Genomic DNA, 19,082 nt, shown 5'->3' with positions numbered 1-19,082 from the left:
AATTATAAAATCAATTCCCAATCTTTGTTATTATTTGCAATAGCATCAGTGGCGCATAATGGAAAAAGTGAAAATGAGCTGTTCAGAAACTGGGGCTCAGGTTAGTGTTTTATGTCACAAACGACGCATTCTTTGTAAACATATATTTTGCTAGCTATAAACGATTTCTTGTCCAGGAGTCAATTCTATGGCATTTTGCTTGATTTTGAATACCCTGTTATGTTGGACTCAGAAGCCTCTTTACAGCTGTTGCCTGCTGTATGCAGAAACCTGAGAGGTTTTTACCTCACCTGGCACGAAGGGCCAAGTCAGATGAGCTTATGACATGGTGCGGCGTCCGTCGTCCATCCGGTGTCAACTTTTTACTTTAAACAACTTCTTCTCAGTATTAACCAAATGGCCTAGGGTGATGATATTTGGCCAAAAGCATGCTGGGATGAAGGGCTACCAACTTTGTTCAAATAAATGACCTTGAATTATATTCAAGATTACAGAGGTCGATTTTTTTTAAAACCTGTAAACAACTTCTTCTGAATAATCGAGAAGCCTAGGGTGATGATATTTGGCCAGTAACATGCTGAAATGAAGGGCTAACAAATTTGTTCAAATGAATGACCTTGACTTATGTTCAAGGTCACGGGTCAAATATGTTTAAAACTTTAAACAACTTCTGAATAACCAAGAGGCTTAGGGGGATGAATATTGGCCAGTAACATGCTGAGATGAAGGGCTACCAAGTTTGTTCAAATGAATGACCTTCCTACATTTTCAAGGTCACATGGGTCAAATATGTTTAAAACCTTTAAACAACTTCTTCTGGATAACCAAGAAGCCTAGGGTGATGCTATTTGGCCATTAAGATGCTGGGATGAAAGGCTATGAAGTATGTTCAACGACCCTTCTTCGACTTTAAAGGTCACATATGTCATATGCTTACATCTTTTAATAGATTCTTTTGAATCAAATACTGATATATTGCCTGTAGCTGTATTTTAGTCCACTTTTAAGATTACAAGTGTGAGCGATTCAGGCCCATTGGGCCTCTTGTTTATTTATGATGTGTGAAAGGACTTTGTGTGATATATTTCACTTTATTCCCCATTTCAGTAATAAAATTGTTACTCAAATGGGTAACTGTTCCCCAAATGCAGGAGTATTACCTATATGTGCTGTGTGCACAACCTGATAAATGCTATCCAGTGAACATATCTCTGATATTGAAATACTTTTGTATGTCCACCCTTTTGGGGTTTTCAGTCACATGTCGGTAGTGTGCTATATCTATATGTATGCCCGTCTATTCCCCGAAGAAACGTTTGCAATGTATTTTATATAATTTAGGTAGCCATATACTAGTAGTATATTACCAATATACCATGTACCTATATCTGCTCCCAGTATACATGTAGTGTAAGACTTTAAAATAGATACATATAGCATTTTACACTAAAATATTATTTTATCAAATACAGTATTATCTAGACACTTATGACTTATGAATGGTGTATTTCTTATGAAAAAGCTGAAAGATGGCAATTAACAAGTATGTATTTATAATGTTCATGTGTTATAAAATCTCAAAATTTCATTTTGATTTCTCTATCAGGCAACACAAAGTGGGGTAATGAAAAACACATTTTACATCACACAGCAATTAAATCGAAAACACAGCAAACTTTTCTTTAGGACTTCTAAGTGGAAAATTGAAAATCTGACTTCATTGAAGAAAACTCTCTGCATCACTCTTGTGGTTTTTTTTTTAATGTTATGGTGACACTATATTTGAGTATTTAGGACCCTTAAATACAAAGAGACATTGGCCAACTAGAAAATCTAAAACAGCATGTTATAAGAGTCGCATGTAAACATTCCAGTGTCACCAAACTGATGACCTTGACCTGACACGGTCACATCCACAGACAGATGTTGAGAACACAGACTGACAATACTGTATAAAATCATTAGTGATCTAGTAGCCATCCTAGCTTTAGCCACATACCAGCAAAGTGAGGACGAATATAACAGAATATCTATTAGTTATTAATGGAAGTAAACATACTGTATAAATACTATACCGATAGTCTGAGCCATTACCTCTGGGTGTCGTGTAACGTAACTTCAGAGATGAAACAGTAGATGTGTGATATAACATCCAGTTGATTCTCTGTGCCTCAATCTGTTGGTTTAGCTTTGTAATTGTCTTCTAATTTTGTTTTTCAGCTGCTAGCTCGTCTTGGAAGTCGACCAGATATTTCAAAGGTGGAGCCAATATTGTTTCCTATGGGACTTAAAGGAAAAGACGTGTTGGAGCTTTATGGAAGTGAAGGCTGTGGCAAAACAGAAATGCTTCTACATATAGCCTGCTCCTTAATTCTTCCTAAAACATGGAGAGGATGGAACTTCGGTGGATGTGGAGCAAGTTTAATTTTTATTGATACAGACTATAAGTTTTCAATTCTACGTCTTGTAACTTTATTGGAAAAAAGAATAACGCATTTTGTAGAACACAACCAACAGGTGACTTTGTCTGAAAATTCAGAAGCAACCTTCAATCCAACCTCAAGGGATATAGAAGTTGTTATAAAAGAGTCTTTGGAACGTTTGAATGTTCTTCAGTGTAAAAGCAGCTTACAGCTTCTCGCTACCTTGCATAGTCTTGAAGCCAGAATTAGTACCAATCCTGATATCTGTGTGATTATGATTGACAGTATTTCTGCGTTTTATTGGCTTGACAGATGTACTGGAGGGGAAAGTGTGACAGCTCAGGAGACTGTCATGAATCTGATTGTTGACATTCTCTCGCACCTTGTCAATGATTATAACTTAGTACTTTTGGCTACAAAATCTGCATATTTTAAACGGAAAGTGAAAGAATCAGAAAAGGGAGATTGCATTGGTATTCTGGACATGGACCATTCAGAATTTCTTTCTCGTAATTGGTCTCGATTTGTTAAACACAGACTTATACTGAAGAAAGACGTCAATAGTAGTAACGCGGTACAGTTTAGTGTGAACTCGTCATCTTGGCAGAAAAAGTTTATTGTTGCTGAAAACGGAATTTCAATTGTTTAATAAGTGAAAATTAAATGCTATTTTGACAAAATCCAATGTGTTTATGTGTGTTATTTCAGATGGAAACCATTTGTTGAATAATACTTATGTTTCTTTTAGTGTTGTCAATAATGTGGAGAAGTTAACTTTTCTTTTTTCGCTCACCCATCCGAAGGGCAAGTGAGCTTATGCCATGGCACATGCGTCTGGCTTCCGTCATCCGTCAACTTTTCCTAAAAATCGCTACTATTCATAAACGACTGAGCAGATTTTGACCAAATTTGGTTAGAAGTATCCTTAGGGGAAGGGGAACAAATTTTGTATAAATGGTGGGTCTGGCCCCCCTTGGGGCTGAGCCCAATAGGGGAAAAATAGCAAATTCTTTAAAATCCTCTTCTGTAGGAATGAAAAGATTTGTTCCATATTTGGTCTGAAGCATCCTTGGGAGAAGGGGATCCAATTTTGTATATTAAAACTGTGGGTCTGGCCCCCAAGGGGCCTGAGAGGCGGGGTCCAATAGGGAACACATAGTAAATTCTTTAAAATCCTTCTTCTTCTGTAAGAATGAAAGGACTTGTCCGTATTTAGTCTGAAGCATCCCTGGGTAAATGGGAACAAATTTTGTATAAACCGGGGGTCTGGCCCCTGTGGGGCCTCAGGGGTGGAGCCCAATAGGGGAAATATAGCAAATTCTGTAAAATCCTTCTTCTTCTGCAGGAATGAAAGGATTTGTTCCATATTTGATCTGAAGCATCCTTGGGTAAATGGGAACCAATTTTGTATAAACTGTGGGATGGCCCTATAGGGGCTTGAAGGGCGGGGTCAAAAAGGGGCAATTGGGCTATATTGATTCAAGCGACTTCTTCTCTTGAGCTAAGTTTGTTATTTGGAAATGGTCGAGATCCCCACGGTACAACCATATATACAATTGCAATAAAGAGAAGCATGCACAACCCTTTGAGACATAGTCCCTGGGTCATAACTTTGAAACGGTTGAGATCCCCACCCCAAGACTATAAATTTAAATGGTTGCCAAAAAGAGACGAATGCAGTCATGATATATATTAGAATTGATCCTGGGGTCTGGCCACAACCCTAGGGATCTAGTTTCTGTGTCACAACTTGGAAACAGTTGAGATCCCCACCCCATAACCATACATTAAATTGCTGGGCATGAAAAATCTAATACAGACATACTACAAGAATTGGCATTAGGGTCTGGCATATTCCCTTGGATCTCATTTGGAGAATATTTTGCCATGATTGCTTGGATATCCAGGTGAGCGATTCAGGCCCTCTAGGCCTCTTGTTTTGGAGTGCAGTAGTGCTTGTTGCCAAGTGTGACAATATTAGAATATGGCACCAAAGGTTATCCTTCTGATGCAGTGATATTTTTGATAATGTTGGTACTGTAAAACTTGTGTAGCAAAACTGGACTGAGTAAACTGTCTTCATGACAACCAAACAAGTGCTGGACTTGTCAGCTGCATTTGACGTCAACGACCATGGCAAACTTTATAAACGTCTGGAGTACTCTTATGGAGTGACTGATACCGCACTATGCTGGATACAGTCTTATCTGAGTGAACTACGACAGTGTGTTGCCATCGGATCTAAAACCTCACATGACAAAGTACTAGATTTAGGGGTTCCTCAAGGGTCAGTGTTAGGACCACGAAAAATATAGCCTGTACTCCAAACTGATCGGAGAGATTTGTCATCGCCATATCCTTTACTTTCATTGCTATGCTGATGACACACAAATTTACATGGTCATCAAACCACAGGACACTTATAACTGCAGATGCATGCAAGATTTTGGTACATTCACTTGTTACCTCTCGGTTGGATTATGGTATCGCCCTGCTCTGTAGTATATCTGACAAACTAACTGGTCGTCTGCAGAGGGACCAGAACACTGCAGCACGGCTAGTTACTCGAAAGAGAGAGCACATCACACCTGTGCTATTCATTGCACTGGTTACCTGTACGATACAGGTTGCAGGACAATATTTTGGTGTACACATACAAGGCTCTGAATGGAACAGCTCCCCAGTACCTGCAGGAGCTTGTTTCCCTGTATCAGTCGTCACGATCACTGCGGTCGGAGTCAGAATCATTGTTGTGTGTCCCAATATCTCGTACTGTGACCTATGGAAACCGGTGCTTTGGGAGGGTTTCAATAAGACAAGTATTGCATTAACTTAATCACTAAGACAGGTAATGCATTTCTTTTTGTTTTTGACAAGTAATATATTCTCTATGGCAATAAGACAAGTAGTCATTCTCTTTGTCAAAAAGTGACACATTCTTCAGGTCTTTCCTATATATGTCAGTAGAGATTCCAGAGTTGGAAATGCATTACCTGTCTAATATGAAAATTATTACTTTAGGATATATGTATATTATATAATACCAAAGTGAAAAGGAAACCATAATTCAAACTCAAAATCAACAAGAGGCCCAATGGGCCTACATCGCTCACCTGGTATTAATCTCACACTCAAAACCATAAAAGTTATCTAAAATAAAGCTACAGGCAAAAAATCAGTATTTATGACTATACGTCATTCCAAAGAACAAGTTTAAAGATTTAAAACATTTGAAACATTTGAACCCTGTGACCTTGAAAGTCCAACAAGGTCATTACGTTGAACAAACTTTATATCCCTTCATCTCAGCATGCAACTTGTCAAAAATCACCACCCTAGACCTTTTGTTTATTGTGATTAGATTATTCAAAGGTTAATACATATTTGACCAAATATGACCTTGAAAATGGGTCAATGTCATTCAATAAGCTCAGGTCACTCCCTAGGAGTTACTCCCTCTGCCTGGCCTTGCAGTTTATGTTTCACTGTGGCCACATCAGTCCCAATGGACTGGAAACTCTGGTCCCCGTTAGGAGAACTGTCCGTCAGGTTTCTAATGTCATCCACTTCCAAAACAAACTTGCCCCATTGTTTCTCTGTTCGCTGACAATAACTACAGCCTCCACAGGGTAAACTTTCAGGTCTGATCCCGGCACCATAGGATAGGCATGGGGTAAACTCATCAGGAAGTCGCAAATGCGCGTCAGCCATGTTTGGCCCAGGCCCTGTGAGTCACAATCATATGATATTGTGAAAGTTCTTCCATCCACCGTGCCAACTGTCCCTGTGGATCCTTGAACCGTAGCAACCAAGTTAAACTAGAGTGGTTTGTCCTGACGGTAAACTGTCTACCTAGTGGGTAGAATTTGAACTGTCTTGTAAATCTCACAATACTGAGAAGCTCCTTCCGGGTAGTGCAATACCTCCTCTGCTCCAGGGTTAGAGAGAAACTACTATAAGCAATAACCTTCTCCGCCCCGTCTTGAACTTGACTTAGAACTGCCCCAATGGCGGTATCTGACGCGTTCGTGTCCAATATGAATGGGTCGACCGCGTTAGGTAGCGCCAATAGAGGTGGTTCAGTCAACACCTTGCGTAAGGATTCAAAGGCATCCTGCTGCACATCTCCCCAGTGGAAGTTGTTTTTTCCAGTGAGACTATACAAGGGTTGAGCTAACTCGGCAAAACTTTTTACAAAAGTCTGGTGATAATTCACTAAGCCGAGAAACCTCTCTACATCCTTCATATTTTTAGGAACTGGCCAGTTAGCTACTGTTCCGGTGTCACGTTCTGACATGGCTATCTGGTTTTTACTTACAATGCGGCCCAGGAATTCTACCTCTGGCTGGAAGAGATGGTTGTCAACAAATGCTGCATCTCCACGAATTCCCAAAGGTCCCCAAGATGTCCCACAGGCCTCTGGAGGAGCCAAACAGCAGCCTGCACAAGGGCAGCCTCTTTGCCTCGCAACACTTCCTGATTGTCAGGGTCCACATGTTTGCTGAAGATTCCAGGTATATGCTCCTGGAATGCATGGAGGCGAACATAGCTAAAATCTCCGTGACAATCAGGAACAAGGCATTTCCTCTTCACCGACAAAGCCCCACCAGGCGAGGAACCACCCGAGCACTCCACCACCAAACCTCCAGGAGCCGCCTCAGTGGAGGAGACCGTCCGGGTGAACGTTCTACCTCCTCCGATGGCTATCCTCTTTGATTAAGGACCCGCCGGCTGACTGATTGGACGCTTCCTGGTGGCGCTCGGGTCGGCCCGCAGATTCCCACTAAGGGCCCTACGGGGACTATGACAGAGAGAGCTGTAATGCTTCCTTGGACTCCTCCTCGGACCCTCGGGATGCCCCTCTCGAGATAGTCGCTCAGCCACCTTGGGTTTAGCCTCTGAGGAGGCACAATACGCACCTCGCATCAGAGTCTCGCCCACAGCAGCATAACGACTCGATGTAACTCGTTTTCGGCTTCCATGGGGGGTAGTCCGAATTATTCTGACGTTTTATCAACTTTTTTCATACCGGTCTGTCGTAGATTAACGTCAGAACTCCGGCCCTCTATAATATGCGGGAAATATGCGACCCGCGCCCGGTGCGCACTTTAAACTGATATTTTAGAAACAAATTGTCACTTTCACACATATGTCGCACATGGATCGAAATATCTATTTTTTATGCACTAGGTGGTATCAATAACATTTTGTTCGGTCTCAAGTTCACGATACGTAAACCCCCAACAAGATGGCGATACAGCAGTCACTTCCTGAGCTAGCTGGACGGTACACATATTAAGCATACTTTCATTCCACAAAAACTCTAGTTAATAGAGAAAGCATTGAAACTAGAAGATGTTCACACAATGATTGACAAAAAACTCTCAGATGATGTTTTACAAACACTTTATTTTACTGGACATACTCATTGGTGTAGGTGTAACGATAGTTAATGTTAACAGGTTTGATGAGGTCAGTATAAAAGTTGGTCAACAACTGACCTATTCAATTTTATGAAAAAGTTCTTAGAACAAAAAATTGACCAGATTGCCAGTGAAACCAAGCAATTGTTTTTTTTTACTGCAGACCAGTAATTCAATAATCGGAGTATGGAGGGTTGTTATGTATGTTATTTTCCCATCAAACAATGTAGTTATTGCTGCCCACATAATATGTAAAGTGTTAATCTGTTTTCTGTGGAATACATCTGGGAGTACGGACCAAGGCTCCATGTACACAAGCATTACATATGTAAGCAAAGGCATAAGACTCCAGCACACAGGCAGATCATTACTATTATATTTAAACATATTTATCTCCTCAAGCTGGTATATAAATGATATTTACTCAATTTTTCTGGGAGCCCCAAAAATCAAATCACAGTTCAACCATCAGATGCAATTTTTTCTCTCAAAAAAAACCCTGAAGAAATTTCTAAAAATAATTTATTACAAATACATGTCTTACCAGGAGAGGTTTCACAAACATGTATGTTTATATACGTTTGGCTCGCACCTAAAAGCACTGATGCTAGAGTTAAATTATGTGGGATATGAAAACCAAGCTTCTGTGTACAGTAACCATACTGATACTTGCATGCACTGGCAACGATATTCAAGTTACACATATTCAGATTTAGCATTTTTAAAGCTCTTTATAACATGTATAAATACAGCGGTTTATATTGAGCATTTCCATTGTTTCATAACCTAGCGCTTTCCAAATAGAGCAAAAAATGCTATTAAATGTATAGTTAGCCCTGCTAAAATACCAGTAGATACATAAACCCAATTGTTCTTTTTAAGTGTGTCTCACACATCCTCAGAGTATTGGTAATTCTTGTTTACAAATCATAACATACAAAAGGTTTTCCAACTAAACAGGATACTCCGATAGAAACTAGAAGCATTCATTTTTATTTATTTATTTTCCCACCCATCCCTCCAGACACACACACACACACACACATACATGTAGTGATTACATGCATTTTCTCATTGTTTGATCATTTTGAAAATGGGAGTATGCCATTTTTTGTCTTTAATACAGAAGAAATCATAGATTCAAGCAATATTTCAATATATTTACTAAAGGGGGATTTAAGGTTAAAACTACTTGCTCATTGGTAAAAACTTTCAATGGAACTTTTTATACTTGATACATTTGCTGTTTACACATGTTCACTGCTTCTCTTGTTAATTCTAGTTCTACAGATAATGCAGAAGAAATCTACTGAGTTTCAGTGGACAAAACAAAAAGATAATTACATGGAAGTGAAAATCTAGTACTGTGGAGTGGCAACATTGCCATGATTTTTACACAAGATCAACTATCTATACATTTGGAAATTATCCAAAATTTGTCTTTCAAGTAGGGTTTGGTATTACAACACATTTGCACTCTGACATGCTTCCTCTCACTGATAACTTCACAACACGAACAATCCTATAAACAAGCTGGCTAACTTTACAGCAGTACACATCTGATCAGCTCTACATTGGTCTATACTATATATACAACTAATTCCACTTAAACTTTACATGATATATATTCATAACAAGTACACTGCACAAACAAATAGCATGTCCATAATCAACATAAGCATGAACTTCCATAACTCAATACTTGGCACTTCCTCATAGATTATTTGTCACTAAAGCATTTGATATTATGAGATTATGTGCATAAAAGTAAATAATAAACAATTAGAAAACACTTGAAAATTCTATAAATAAATGGTTTACTTAAAAAGATATTTTATCAATAAACAAAGGTAAAACTTTGATACACATCTACAAAATATTAAGAAAAGTGATCTATATTATTGGGATCAGTTTTAACTGACAGCATCTCCATCACATACGTAAACAATCTCTGCTGATTTACATGTAACATTTAATAGTGTTGACTTAATGAGCATCTCCGAAATATTAAAAATCATCCTCTGTTGTTTCACATTTGATATAACATCCCTTTTGACTTAAATGTGTTTTTATATACTAAAGATGTTTCTGCTCTCTATCATTGTTCAAAAACAGGATTGTATTCTCGATTTGATACAGGTACATTTACAAAGTATTATATATTTTGTTGTCAGTTCATTACAGAGACAATATAAGGTGTGAGACAGATAAAGCACCGACTATTTATATTAGAAGTCAGAAATATGGCAGGAAACAGTCAACACACAAGATATTAACGACTGGTGTAATAATTATAGAAACTGTTGTGAGAGACAGTTAAAGTAACTTCACCACGTAGGATTCTTAGATAAAACATGACATATCGATAGTGGTTATGGTGTGGGAAAAACACAACAGATTGGTAGGTGATGTCACATTTCCTATTTATAACTTATTCTAAGAAATGGTTTGAAAATTGAACAAAAATACAAAACGAAAATATTTTGAAATGTTTGATTTACTTTGTAGAAAGATTAAGGCAAACATAGATCTTCCCATACTGGTATTTAACAGGTTTTGATAAATAAATTAAATAATAAGATAACAAACTGTGTCATCTTAACCTTCAGTCTCATAAGGATGTAGGAATGATATATAAATTAAGGTATTTATAAACCTATAAACTATTAACAGATCTCATCTTAACCTTCAGTCTCATAAGGAGGTAGGAATGATATATAAATTAAGGTAGGTATCTATAAACTCGGAAACTATTAACAGATCTCATATGGTCATAACAGAATTACAATTTACGTCATATATTTATCTTTATAAAAAAAAGTCTGTAAAACGCTAAGCAATAGATTTTTGCTTTGGCGGCCACAAAAGGAATAATTAATGTGTAAAAGATGAAATTTTCCAAATATCCAAATGTCCCGGGTATATTTACCTTTGCATACCTATCCCTATTTGTGTGATAATATATGTATTCCTGAACACTAGACGGTGTGCTGTTGATTTCTATTTTAAGTTAGTATATGAATCATTTCTGCTTTGTTTGACTGTATAATAGTTTTTTTTACACATTTTTACAAGTCCTATAAAGTATAAATTAAGAAATACAGCCCATCTATATAAATATGGAACCAATTACACCAAATATGGTATAACATATTTCTTATCAGATCTAACAATATACTGCCTCTTTATCACCTAGGAATCACTGCAACGAGCCACCTCCTGGTATATAATACAAATCTACCAAAATTTAAATAATTTCATTGGAAACAATTCAATTTAATAAAACATTTGGCAGCTTCAGGAAACAAACATGTTCATATTTAATTAATATCCTATCACTGACAATATAGCCACTGATTTACATTCACAATGCTCTGTTGTCAGACATTCTTATCACAAGTGTGTTATTTCTAATGTCAAGGTATCATCAGATGATATGTTCATAATCTGGATCAGTTGTATCAGGCTTTGATTACATATACTTGCTGCATAAATATTTCAGAACTGCATATCAATTATGGTCAATCAAAATTTAAGAATTGACCTGAAGAAAATCATTTGGAGTACAATATCAAAAGTTAGAAAGTATATAAATTTATATCAAATTATAGCCGATCTTATTATTTATGAAATCTTTACAAAAAAGATGAATCCTTCGAGTATTATGTCTCCATATGTAAATGACATGAACACAATTATCTTGACCACAAAAAAAGTAATAACTGTCATGTTTGTTTCTCATTTGGTTACAGAAACCATTACACATAACTATATATCACATGGTTAAGCTTCACAAAAAGCTGTTCTTAAAACTCTTGCACTTTATCCCTTTCACCACTACACCATAACTGACTTCTCTATATCAATACATGGTAGAGTCTACTCAAGTTACATTGGGGTAAAAGGGTTAAGACACAAGTTCATACAACACTTCTATTTTACTTCTTAAAACAGAAAGCAACCTTACGACGCATAGGAAAAAACTACTGTTCAAACTAAGGTATAACATAGAGAAGGGCGTCGTCAAATATCTCTCCCTCAGTGTCCATGCCTCCATGGATGAGACAGAACTTCATTGTCATGGTGTTAGGGGGTTGGTTGATGTTAGGGGTACCAGTAGCCCCTTCTGGCCTCGGTGTCTCTTCCTCCTCCTCTTCGTCAGACAACTGATCCTGGGGGTTGACTAGTCCCTCTGCACCTTGGAGGTCAGGCAGCGGGTCATGGAGACTCTGGGGTCCCTCTGTACCCTGGCTGGAACTCTCTGTTAAAATAAACATCAAAATATGCTTAGATGGAAAAGAAAATTATAATTTAAAGTATGTTCCTTTTCAAGCTTATATTCTTTTAAATCCTTTTTCTAAGAGTTTAAATTACCTGTAAAGAACATTACAAAGAGAATATACTTGATATTAGGAATAAAACTATTTTATTAAATGTAAAGAACAGCTTTAACATTGTTTGACTTCACAAATCTCTCATTACTGAACAATATTTTATTTTGCAAGCTCATTTGGCATTAAATACAAACTTGTTAATTGTCGATAAGCTATAACACAATACACTTTCAATATTTCTAATTGAACACTAAACACTGAAATATGAATTTACCAGAGCTAGTGTCATGTCTGCTATCTCTAGAACTGGCACTGCCTGGTTTCAGATCTCGTAGAGAGAAGCTATCACGAGAACTGGCACTGCCTGGTTTGGCACTACTTCCCCGGGAACTTGCACTGCCGGGCTTGAGCTCACGATCCAAAACCTCTTGGGCATTCAGTGTGGCTCCAATGATGTCATCATCTTCTGTTGTATCAGGAAAAGCACGCTCCAGTTCCAGGTAACACATGCCAAAGTCTAGTCTACAGGCAGGAGGGGGGCCCTGGAGCTCAATCTTAGTCCACACCATAGATACTGTGGAGAATAAAAATAACAAGGATAAACTCACAAGTGAACAATTGTTGAGATGCTTGAGCAGTCATTTCATTTTCAATTTTTAATACTGATAATATAACATCAAAAGGATTGAACAATAGGCAATTGTATTTATTCATACCCGTATTAGGGCTATTTTAGATGTGAATATGGGGGAAGAAGAGGAAGAGAGTCATGATCAAGTAGTTTTATGGTTAACGTGGGTGATAGGGTCACATGTACCTGTTCATGTTTGTATAGTTGGCACCAGCAAGGAGAACAATTATGCCTCCTTAACTCTCCATATTTAAAAAAACATAGCTTAAGAAGGAAAGACAATTGATACAATATTACCTGTGTCTAGTTTGTGTAGGTCATCAAGAGCTCCTTCTCTGTTCATTCCACCAAATATATACAGGTCAGTTTCATAGGCCATTCCAGAATGGGCTGCTCTAGCAGAGGGAAACACTTTCTTCTTTCTAGCATTGGACCAGCACCTCTTGTTAAGGTCTAGTATATGAAGATCATCGTAAAAAGAAGCCCCAGCCATACCTCCATGAATAAATAAACGGTTTCCAATGCCTACCATTACATGACCATGACGGGGTTTAGGTGAATCTCCTTGTACATGAAGAATTGACCAAGAGCCAGATTTTGAATCGAAACAGTGGACTTGGCGGTCACTCACTGGGTCAGGGCCACTGTGGCCCCCACTATACACAATGAACCGGTCCCCTACAACTGCTGTTGTGTGGAATGTCCGAGGCGAGGGTGGCTTGCCAAGGACGGCAGGAGTGGACCAGGAGTTTGAGGAGGTGTCCAACACCTGGATGTCATTCATGTTTCCAGTGGGATCTGCTCCGCCAAACACATATATTTTATCTGAGGAGCTTGTGGGTACAAAGGCAGCATGTTCGTATCTGGCTCGGAATCCTGGGAAGTCAACAATGTCCCACTGCATGGTGTTAAGGTCCATGTAAAAGGTATCACAAAAAGCACCACTGGGGTTGGCCCCACCAATGACATACAACCTGCCATTGTCACCAGGCTTTGACCCTTTCACAAAGGAACAGGTATGGCCAACACGGATTGAGGGGCTGTCTCCAAAGGTAGATAATACATACCATAGCCCTGTATTGGGCATGGTGTCAGAATCAAGCATCGGGTGCAGCTCCATGGCAAATTATTATAATTAGTAGTAGTACTATAGTATAAGTAAATTAGCTTGGTATGAAATATCTAATGTTCCTGATTTGGTTATGGACTTCAGATCAACACAATCGCAATAAATTGAAATGAATTTAGCTTGGTTAAAATTTCTATATAAATATATTGCAGGGATATAACATAAGCCAGGCAAATAAGCAAGGGTGATGACATAAACCTTATAGGTTACAAATGTTAACAAAATGGCGAATATTATGGATATTACAGGAATGTAACAGAAGGTCCAATGAAAGCAGGTAATGGATGTGGCTATACTATGCTACAAACACTTGACTGAACACGACTGGAATCCATTTTCATGTGGTTGATGCCTTCTTGTCGAGCCACCACTCCTCTGTTTCCATAGTTACCAAACTCCACATGGTTACTAGAGTCCACCTCCACTGACAGTGGGCGTTTTGTGCTGGTAGCAAAGCTGAGATCTTTTTTCTTACGTTGCTGCTGCTGAAATATCATTAGCGATGTGTCCTCATACCGCTGGTGGATGAAGTAGGACGAATCAAAGTAGTTGGGTGTTTTATTCATCGAGGCTTCTGGTCTTCACTCCATCATCTGAAAAAAGAAATAAAAACCAAGTGAAAACTAACTACTGACTGTCATTTGTACCTGTATATATAAATGTGGTGCACTGAATTGCCCAGTATGCCTAAGATATTATCAAGGCACTTAATTATATATAGCAGTCAGATGGTGGTCACTATCCGACTGCTATGCAATTCACTTACAAAAATCTCTAAAGATGTGCTTTTGTTTGTAATTAAAAGGAGTTTTGATCAGGACTATAAATAGCACTTTATTCTTTATATGTACCATCTGCTATTTTCTGGTCAGGTTCTATTCCAAGACAAGAAATATTGTAAGGAGTATCATCAATCATCGTCATCTTCCTGGACAGGAATTGACTCTGTGTGGAGTGTGTTAATTAATTCCAGCGACATGCCCAACATAATCAAACTATACCATCATGAATAATTTAGTGATAATATTGTAAAAAAAAAACCCCACTAAATTGTCGTTATAAATTAAATAACAAAACTTTTCTTTAAAGGACCCCATTGCAACAAAAAAAAACAATGATAAGACAAATCCTCCACATATTAATTTAAATGACACTATCTGTGATTATACCACTGAAAGAAATCGTACAAATTGTAAAAGTCCTTTTTATAGTAACAAACGGCCAAGAAATCGAGCAGAAGTAAATAAAAATACATCAGACTCGGTGCAAACCAAGACAGATGTAACTAAATATAAACATATATGTATTAAAGAAGACATTACAAAATCAAAAGAAATTCTGTGTGATATAAATGCTAAAAAACAACAGAATTTCTCAATGGCCCAAAATACTCCATAAGATTTTGGCGTTCCCATAAAGGGTTTACATATTGGAAATTGGAATATCCAACACTTACTACATTAAAGCTGGTCTAAATATGTGTACTGACACGTATAGATATGGATTAACATCTACATCTCAACAAAATCTAATATTGCCAAGACCAAATTCTGAATTATTCAAAAAGTCATTTACTTACACTGGAGCAATGTTGTGGAATAATTTACCGGTCAATATTAAAAATGCGACCACAGTTTGTTCTTTCAAGAAACACCTTAGGCAGCATCTGCTATCTCTATATTTAAATGAGTAATGTTTTTCACACAGGTAACTGTCAAAATTTACAAAGTTTCTGTGAACGTATTGTTACCTTGTACTTTGATGTAAATTTTTGTACATATACATATGCTCAATTATATTAAAACTGTATTCCTCAGGGAAAGAATGCTGTGTGTACGAGTTTATGTGTCAAATAGTTTGTTTACTGTTTTTATCTGTATAATAATTTGATATTATTCACGATACGTTTGTTTAGATATAGACAATAGTGCATGTATCGTTTATCTAGTCAGCAGCTTAGTCTGATTACCAACTATTCATAAACAATAGTAGCTTTCAGTAATCTTACATGTTTATTTGTTGTCCATGATTTTGTAGTTAGCATAATAATCTGTTTTAATGTCAGTTTCCATGTTTGTATGATGATGTTTGAGAGGGCCATATGGAAAATTAGTCTTGTACTAAATATGTAACCCTCATTAAATAAAGATACTATTATTATTATTATAAATAAGTCACTTGTGGCTTTTATGGGTAATCATAGGTAAACGGCACTCACCACTCCTATTATGCAACATATTTATATCTACCTTCATATACTAAAAATAGGTGGTCTCATTTTATAGTAATATCTGCCTTTTTTTGCAGTGTATTTTTTTTATACTCCGCGATATATGTCAAGGATTGAATTAAGAAACCTTTTATTATTCTCAGTCTTAAAACAAAATATTCTTTTTTAAATACAAAAGCTGCATTTTGATCTTTATTATATGTTTTATTCTAAATTGTGATATCTTGTAATAACATCCTATTTTACCTGAATATATATCATTATTAATTTAATTCAATTCATTGATATATGGACTTTTGAGTGTTGTGAAACACTATATATATTATCAAAGTAATATATATGAACAATATGGGTGTGATATTAGTAATTGATGTCTTAATGTATTGCATTTTATGTACCATGTACCTGTATGTGTATATATGTATGTCGGTCAAAAGCTCTTCAGAGCTTATGTATATAACCACCGACTCTAAATAAAATTTATCTTAAATTCAAGCTTAATTCTGAGCAAGAACATTGAAGTATAAATTTCCTGTTGGTTGGGGCCTAACTTGCAATGTCTGCTAAAACCAAACCATAATTTCAACCTACCAGGAAAATAAATTGTCGGAAGATACAATTTGTCTATGCAACACATATTACTTGAAACACACTCACAACAACAGCGCATAGACATGTGCTGAGAGTTGACATAAATCAAAATTAGATTTTGACAGGTGACCAAGAAAATATTTGAACCCAGTTATGTTAGGCAACAGTCGCAACGTTTTACAAAAGGTCAAAGATATTTCATGATGTGATATAGCTGACATACGTACTAAACAAATCGCAGTTGAGCAATGATCAAGTGTGTGACACACGAATATGTAGAGTGCATCCAAGAATCCAAGAAGGAAGTCTTCCCGACCCTAGAAACACATGCGTGCTTATGTACGGCGCTGCTGTGTACAGACGACAAGTAAAGCTAACTTTATCGTTTATCGAATCTATTTTCGTATATAATTTACATCCTTTTTGGGTAACTTTTCATGCTGAAATTTCACCCCAAGATAACGTGTGTCCACATTTTACTGTAATATGGTAATAGTAGCAAGGAGCAGTTTAATAATTGCAATATTTTGAAATGAAGCATTGTTGTTGATCATCACGATGCGGGACTGCAAGTGGTAGGTCTTCAAAATGGCGTCGGAGGAATGGCAGCAGTGTGCGAACTGGCTAATTCGTTGCAAAATTTTGCCAGAGGATCATCGAGCAACACTTCCAGACGCCGAGATTTTTGACTTAGCACAAGCTTTGAGAGACGGTGTTTTAATATGTCACTTACTTAACAACTTATCACCTGCATCTGTGGACGTCAAGGATTTTAGTCCTCGTCCGCAACTTTCTCAGGTCAGTGTTTCATTCATTGGCGAAAACGCAAAGACAGAGCGGAAACCTCAGTCGTGTAATTGGTCGATTTAAATGTTTATAATAGTCAAAGTATACAGACATCAGAAACAAAGACCATGCATTATTAATTATTCATATAAGTCTGAAAATGTCAACGTGACATGAAGGAAAAATTTGTGTTTATATTTCACTTCCTAGTTTCACGTCCGGAAGCGAATATCACTTAACTGTTAACAGATTCTTAGGTAGAATTAAGTCTCGCTACTATACGACACTTGAGACAGAAACAATTTGAACATCATTAAGGCAATGGGTGTAACTTCATTTGACAGTTTATGATTATGTAACATTATTGTGACAATTAAATACAAATTAATAAAGGGTGTTATGCGATATATATACAGTAGACAAGGATGTTGATAAAACTGTTTTTCACAAACAAGCGTTAGATCTGAAGTGGCTTTAATTACTGGGCCCACTTGTATAAAACATCTCAACTCTTGAGATTTCCTCAAGTCTAAGATTTCCCATGGACAATACATTGCTGGAGATTTTCCTTAACTTTGAGATGTTTTATATATTACTCATATGACTACAGTGATTTTGTAATATTTGAAACAACACTAATTTATTTAAGGTAATTAAAGGGAATTTCTTTCAACATAGTAGTAAAACTCACAAATAAGCTTTGAAGAAAATAGATTAATTAAATATCAAAAAGTATTGTTGTGTATAAATCACTTAAAAAAATGATTGGTTGAATAGGATGGCAAGATTGATGGTTAGAAACTATAGATTGTTGCTTGCTGTGTAAAACTATTATAGAAAAAATTTGAGTGATAAAACTGAAAAGTTTGCATATAACAGTAACTGAAAAAGAAATAACAAATATAAATGCATTAATTGATGTTTAACAAATGTTATAACAGGCAATGTGTTATTTGACAATGTAAGGAATGATCAAGTTTGAAAATGCTTCCAGCTGAATTCTGACTCTCTATTAAGGTAATATAGCTTACAGGTACATCTAGCATCCTCAGAAGGAAGGAACTTACTCATAAGTTACCGCAGAGACGTCTCTGGTTACTGTAATTAATTATAACTTGAAGTGATTATCTAATCAATCATCAGTTATCTATTATCAATCAAATGCCGTTTTTCCTTGCTTTTTCACTTCTATTCACTTAACCTTTACATACTCATGTTTTAAGGCAGAGTGTTGCATACTGAAATATAGAGTTTGTGTTCCTCTATTTACAGAGTTATGGCCCTTCGATCATTATAGAATCCATATTTGTTCTTACTCTTTCACCTATACATATATGTATATTTACCAAACTTGTATATACATTTTTCTGCTTTTATGATATATATATAAATGTATTTTGAGAAAGCAGAATGTTGCATATTGAAATTATGGGGTCCCAAACCACTCTTTCATTCATTATAATTTATAGTGTATAGCCATATGTATGTTTTGTTAAAAAATATTTTGTTTATGGGCAAAGGGAGGCAATTTGTAT

General features: G+C 36.7%; 3 protein-coding genes across 12 annotated transcripts in view; 2 read left to right on the top strand and 1 right to left on the bottom strand.

Annotated features, from left to right (window-relative positions):
- The first annotated feature begins 24 nt into the window (after positions 1-24).
- LOC110466391 (DNA repair protein XRCC2-like) lies at positions 25-3,094 on the top strand. Its single transcript, XM_021522845.1, has 2 exons — positions 25-100; positions 2,221-3,094. The coding sequence occupies exons 1-2, from the start codon at positions 59-61 to the stop codon at positions 3,070-3,072; spliced, it is 894 nt and encodes a 297-aa protein (XP_021378520.1). The 5' UTR covers positions 25-58; the 3' UTR covers positions 3,073-3,094.
- A 4,718-nt stretch (positions 3,095-7,812) lies between these two features.
- LOC110466483 (rab9 effector protein with kelch motifs-like) lies at positions 7,813-17,574 on the bottom strand. Of its 2 annotated transcripts, none has more exons than XM_021523019.1 (4): positions 17,495-17,574; positions 13,109-14,533; positions 12,455-12,754; positions 7,813-12,107 (listed from the first exon to the last, which is right to left on the bottom strand). In XM_021523019.1, the coding sequence occupies exons 2-4, from the start codon at positions 13,929-13,931 to the stop codon at positions 11,842-11,844; spliced, it is 1,389 nt and encodes a 462-aa protein (XP_021378694.1). In that variant the 5' UTR covers positions 13,932-14,533; positions 17,495-17,574; the 3' UTR covers positions 7,813-11,841. The 2 variants fall into 2 exon arrangements, with proteins under 2 accessions (XP_021378694.1, XP_021378684.1); XM_021523009.1 differs by lacking the exon at positions 17,495-17,574 and adding an exon at positions 16,989-17,121.
- LOC110466438 (protein vav-like) overlaps positions 17,261-19,082 on the top strand; it is a 62,993-nt gene continuing 61,171 nt past the window's right edge. For all 9 annotated transcript variants that reach the window (XM_021522953.1, XM_021522961.1, XM_021522986.1 and 6 more), the window contains exon 1: positions 17,261-17,559. In XM_021522953.1, the coding sequence (XP_021378628.1) occupies positions 17,350-17,559 (210 nt within the window). In that variant the 5' untranslated portion in view covers positions 17,261-17,349. The remainder of the gene's footprint in view (positions 17,560-19,082) is intronic.

This window comes from Mizuhopecten yessoensis, unplaced genomic scaffold, assembly GCF_002113885.1.
Source record: "Mizuhopecten yessoensis strain PY_sf001 unplaced genomic scaffold, ASM211388v2 scaffold1673, whole genome shotgun sequence".
In the NCBI taxonomy this organism is placed as follows: domain Eukaryota; kingdom Metazoa; phylum Mollusca; class Bivalvia; order Pectinida; family Pectinidae; genus Mizuhopecten; species Mizuhopecten yessoensis.
This window is presented reverse-complemented; position numbering and strand designations above follow the sequence as displayed.

Excerpts from the sequence above, each read along its gene's own strand:
- LOC110466391 (XM_021522845.1), top strand. The coding sequence starts at position 59 with ATGGAAAAAGTGAAAATGAGCTGTTCAGAAACTGGGGCTCAG. Across the intron at positions 101-2,220 it reads GTTCAGAAACTGGGGCTCAG|CTGCTAGCTCGTCTTGGAAG; the intron begins GTTAGTGTTTTA and ends TTTGTTTTTCAG.
- LOC110466483 (XM_021523019.1), bottom strand. The coding sequence starts at position 13,931 with ATGGAGCTGCACCCGATGCTTGATTCTGACACCATGCCCAATACAGGG. Across the intron at positions 12,755-13,108 it reads CCTACACAAACTAGACACAG|TATCTATGGTGTGGACTAAG; the intron begins GTAATATTGTAT and ends TATTCTCCACAG. Across the intron at positions 12,108-12,454 it reads CAGACATGACACTAGCTCTG|AGAGTTCCAGCCAGGGTACA; the intron begins GTAAATTCATAT and ends TTATTTTAACAG.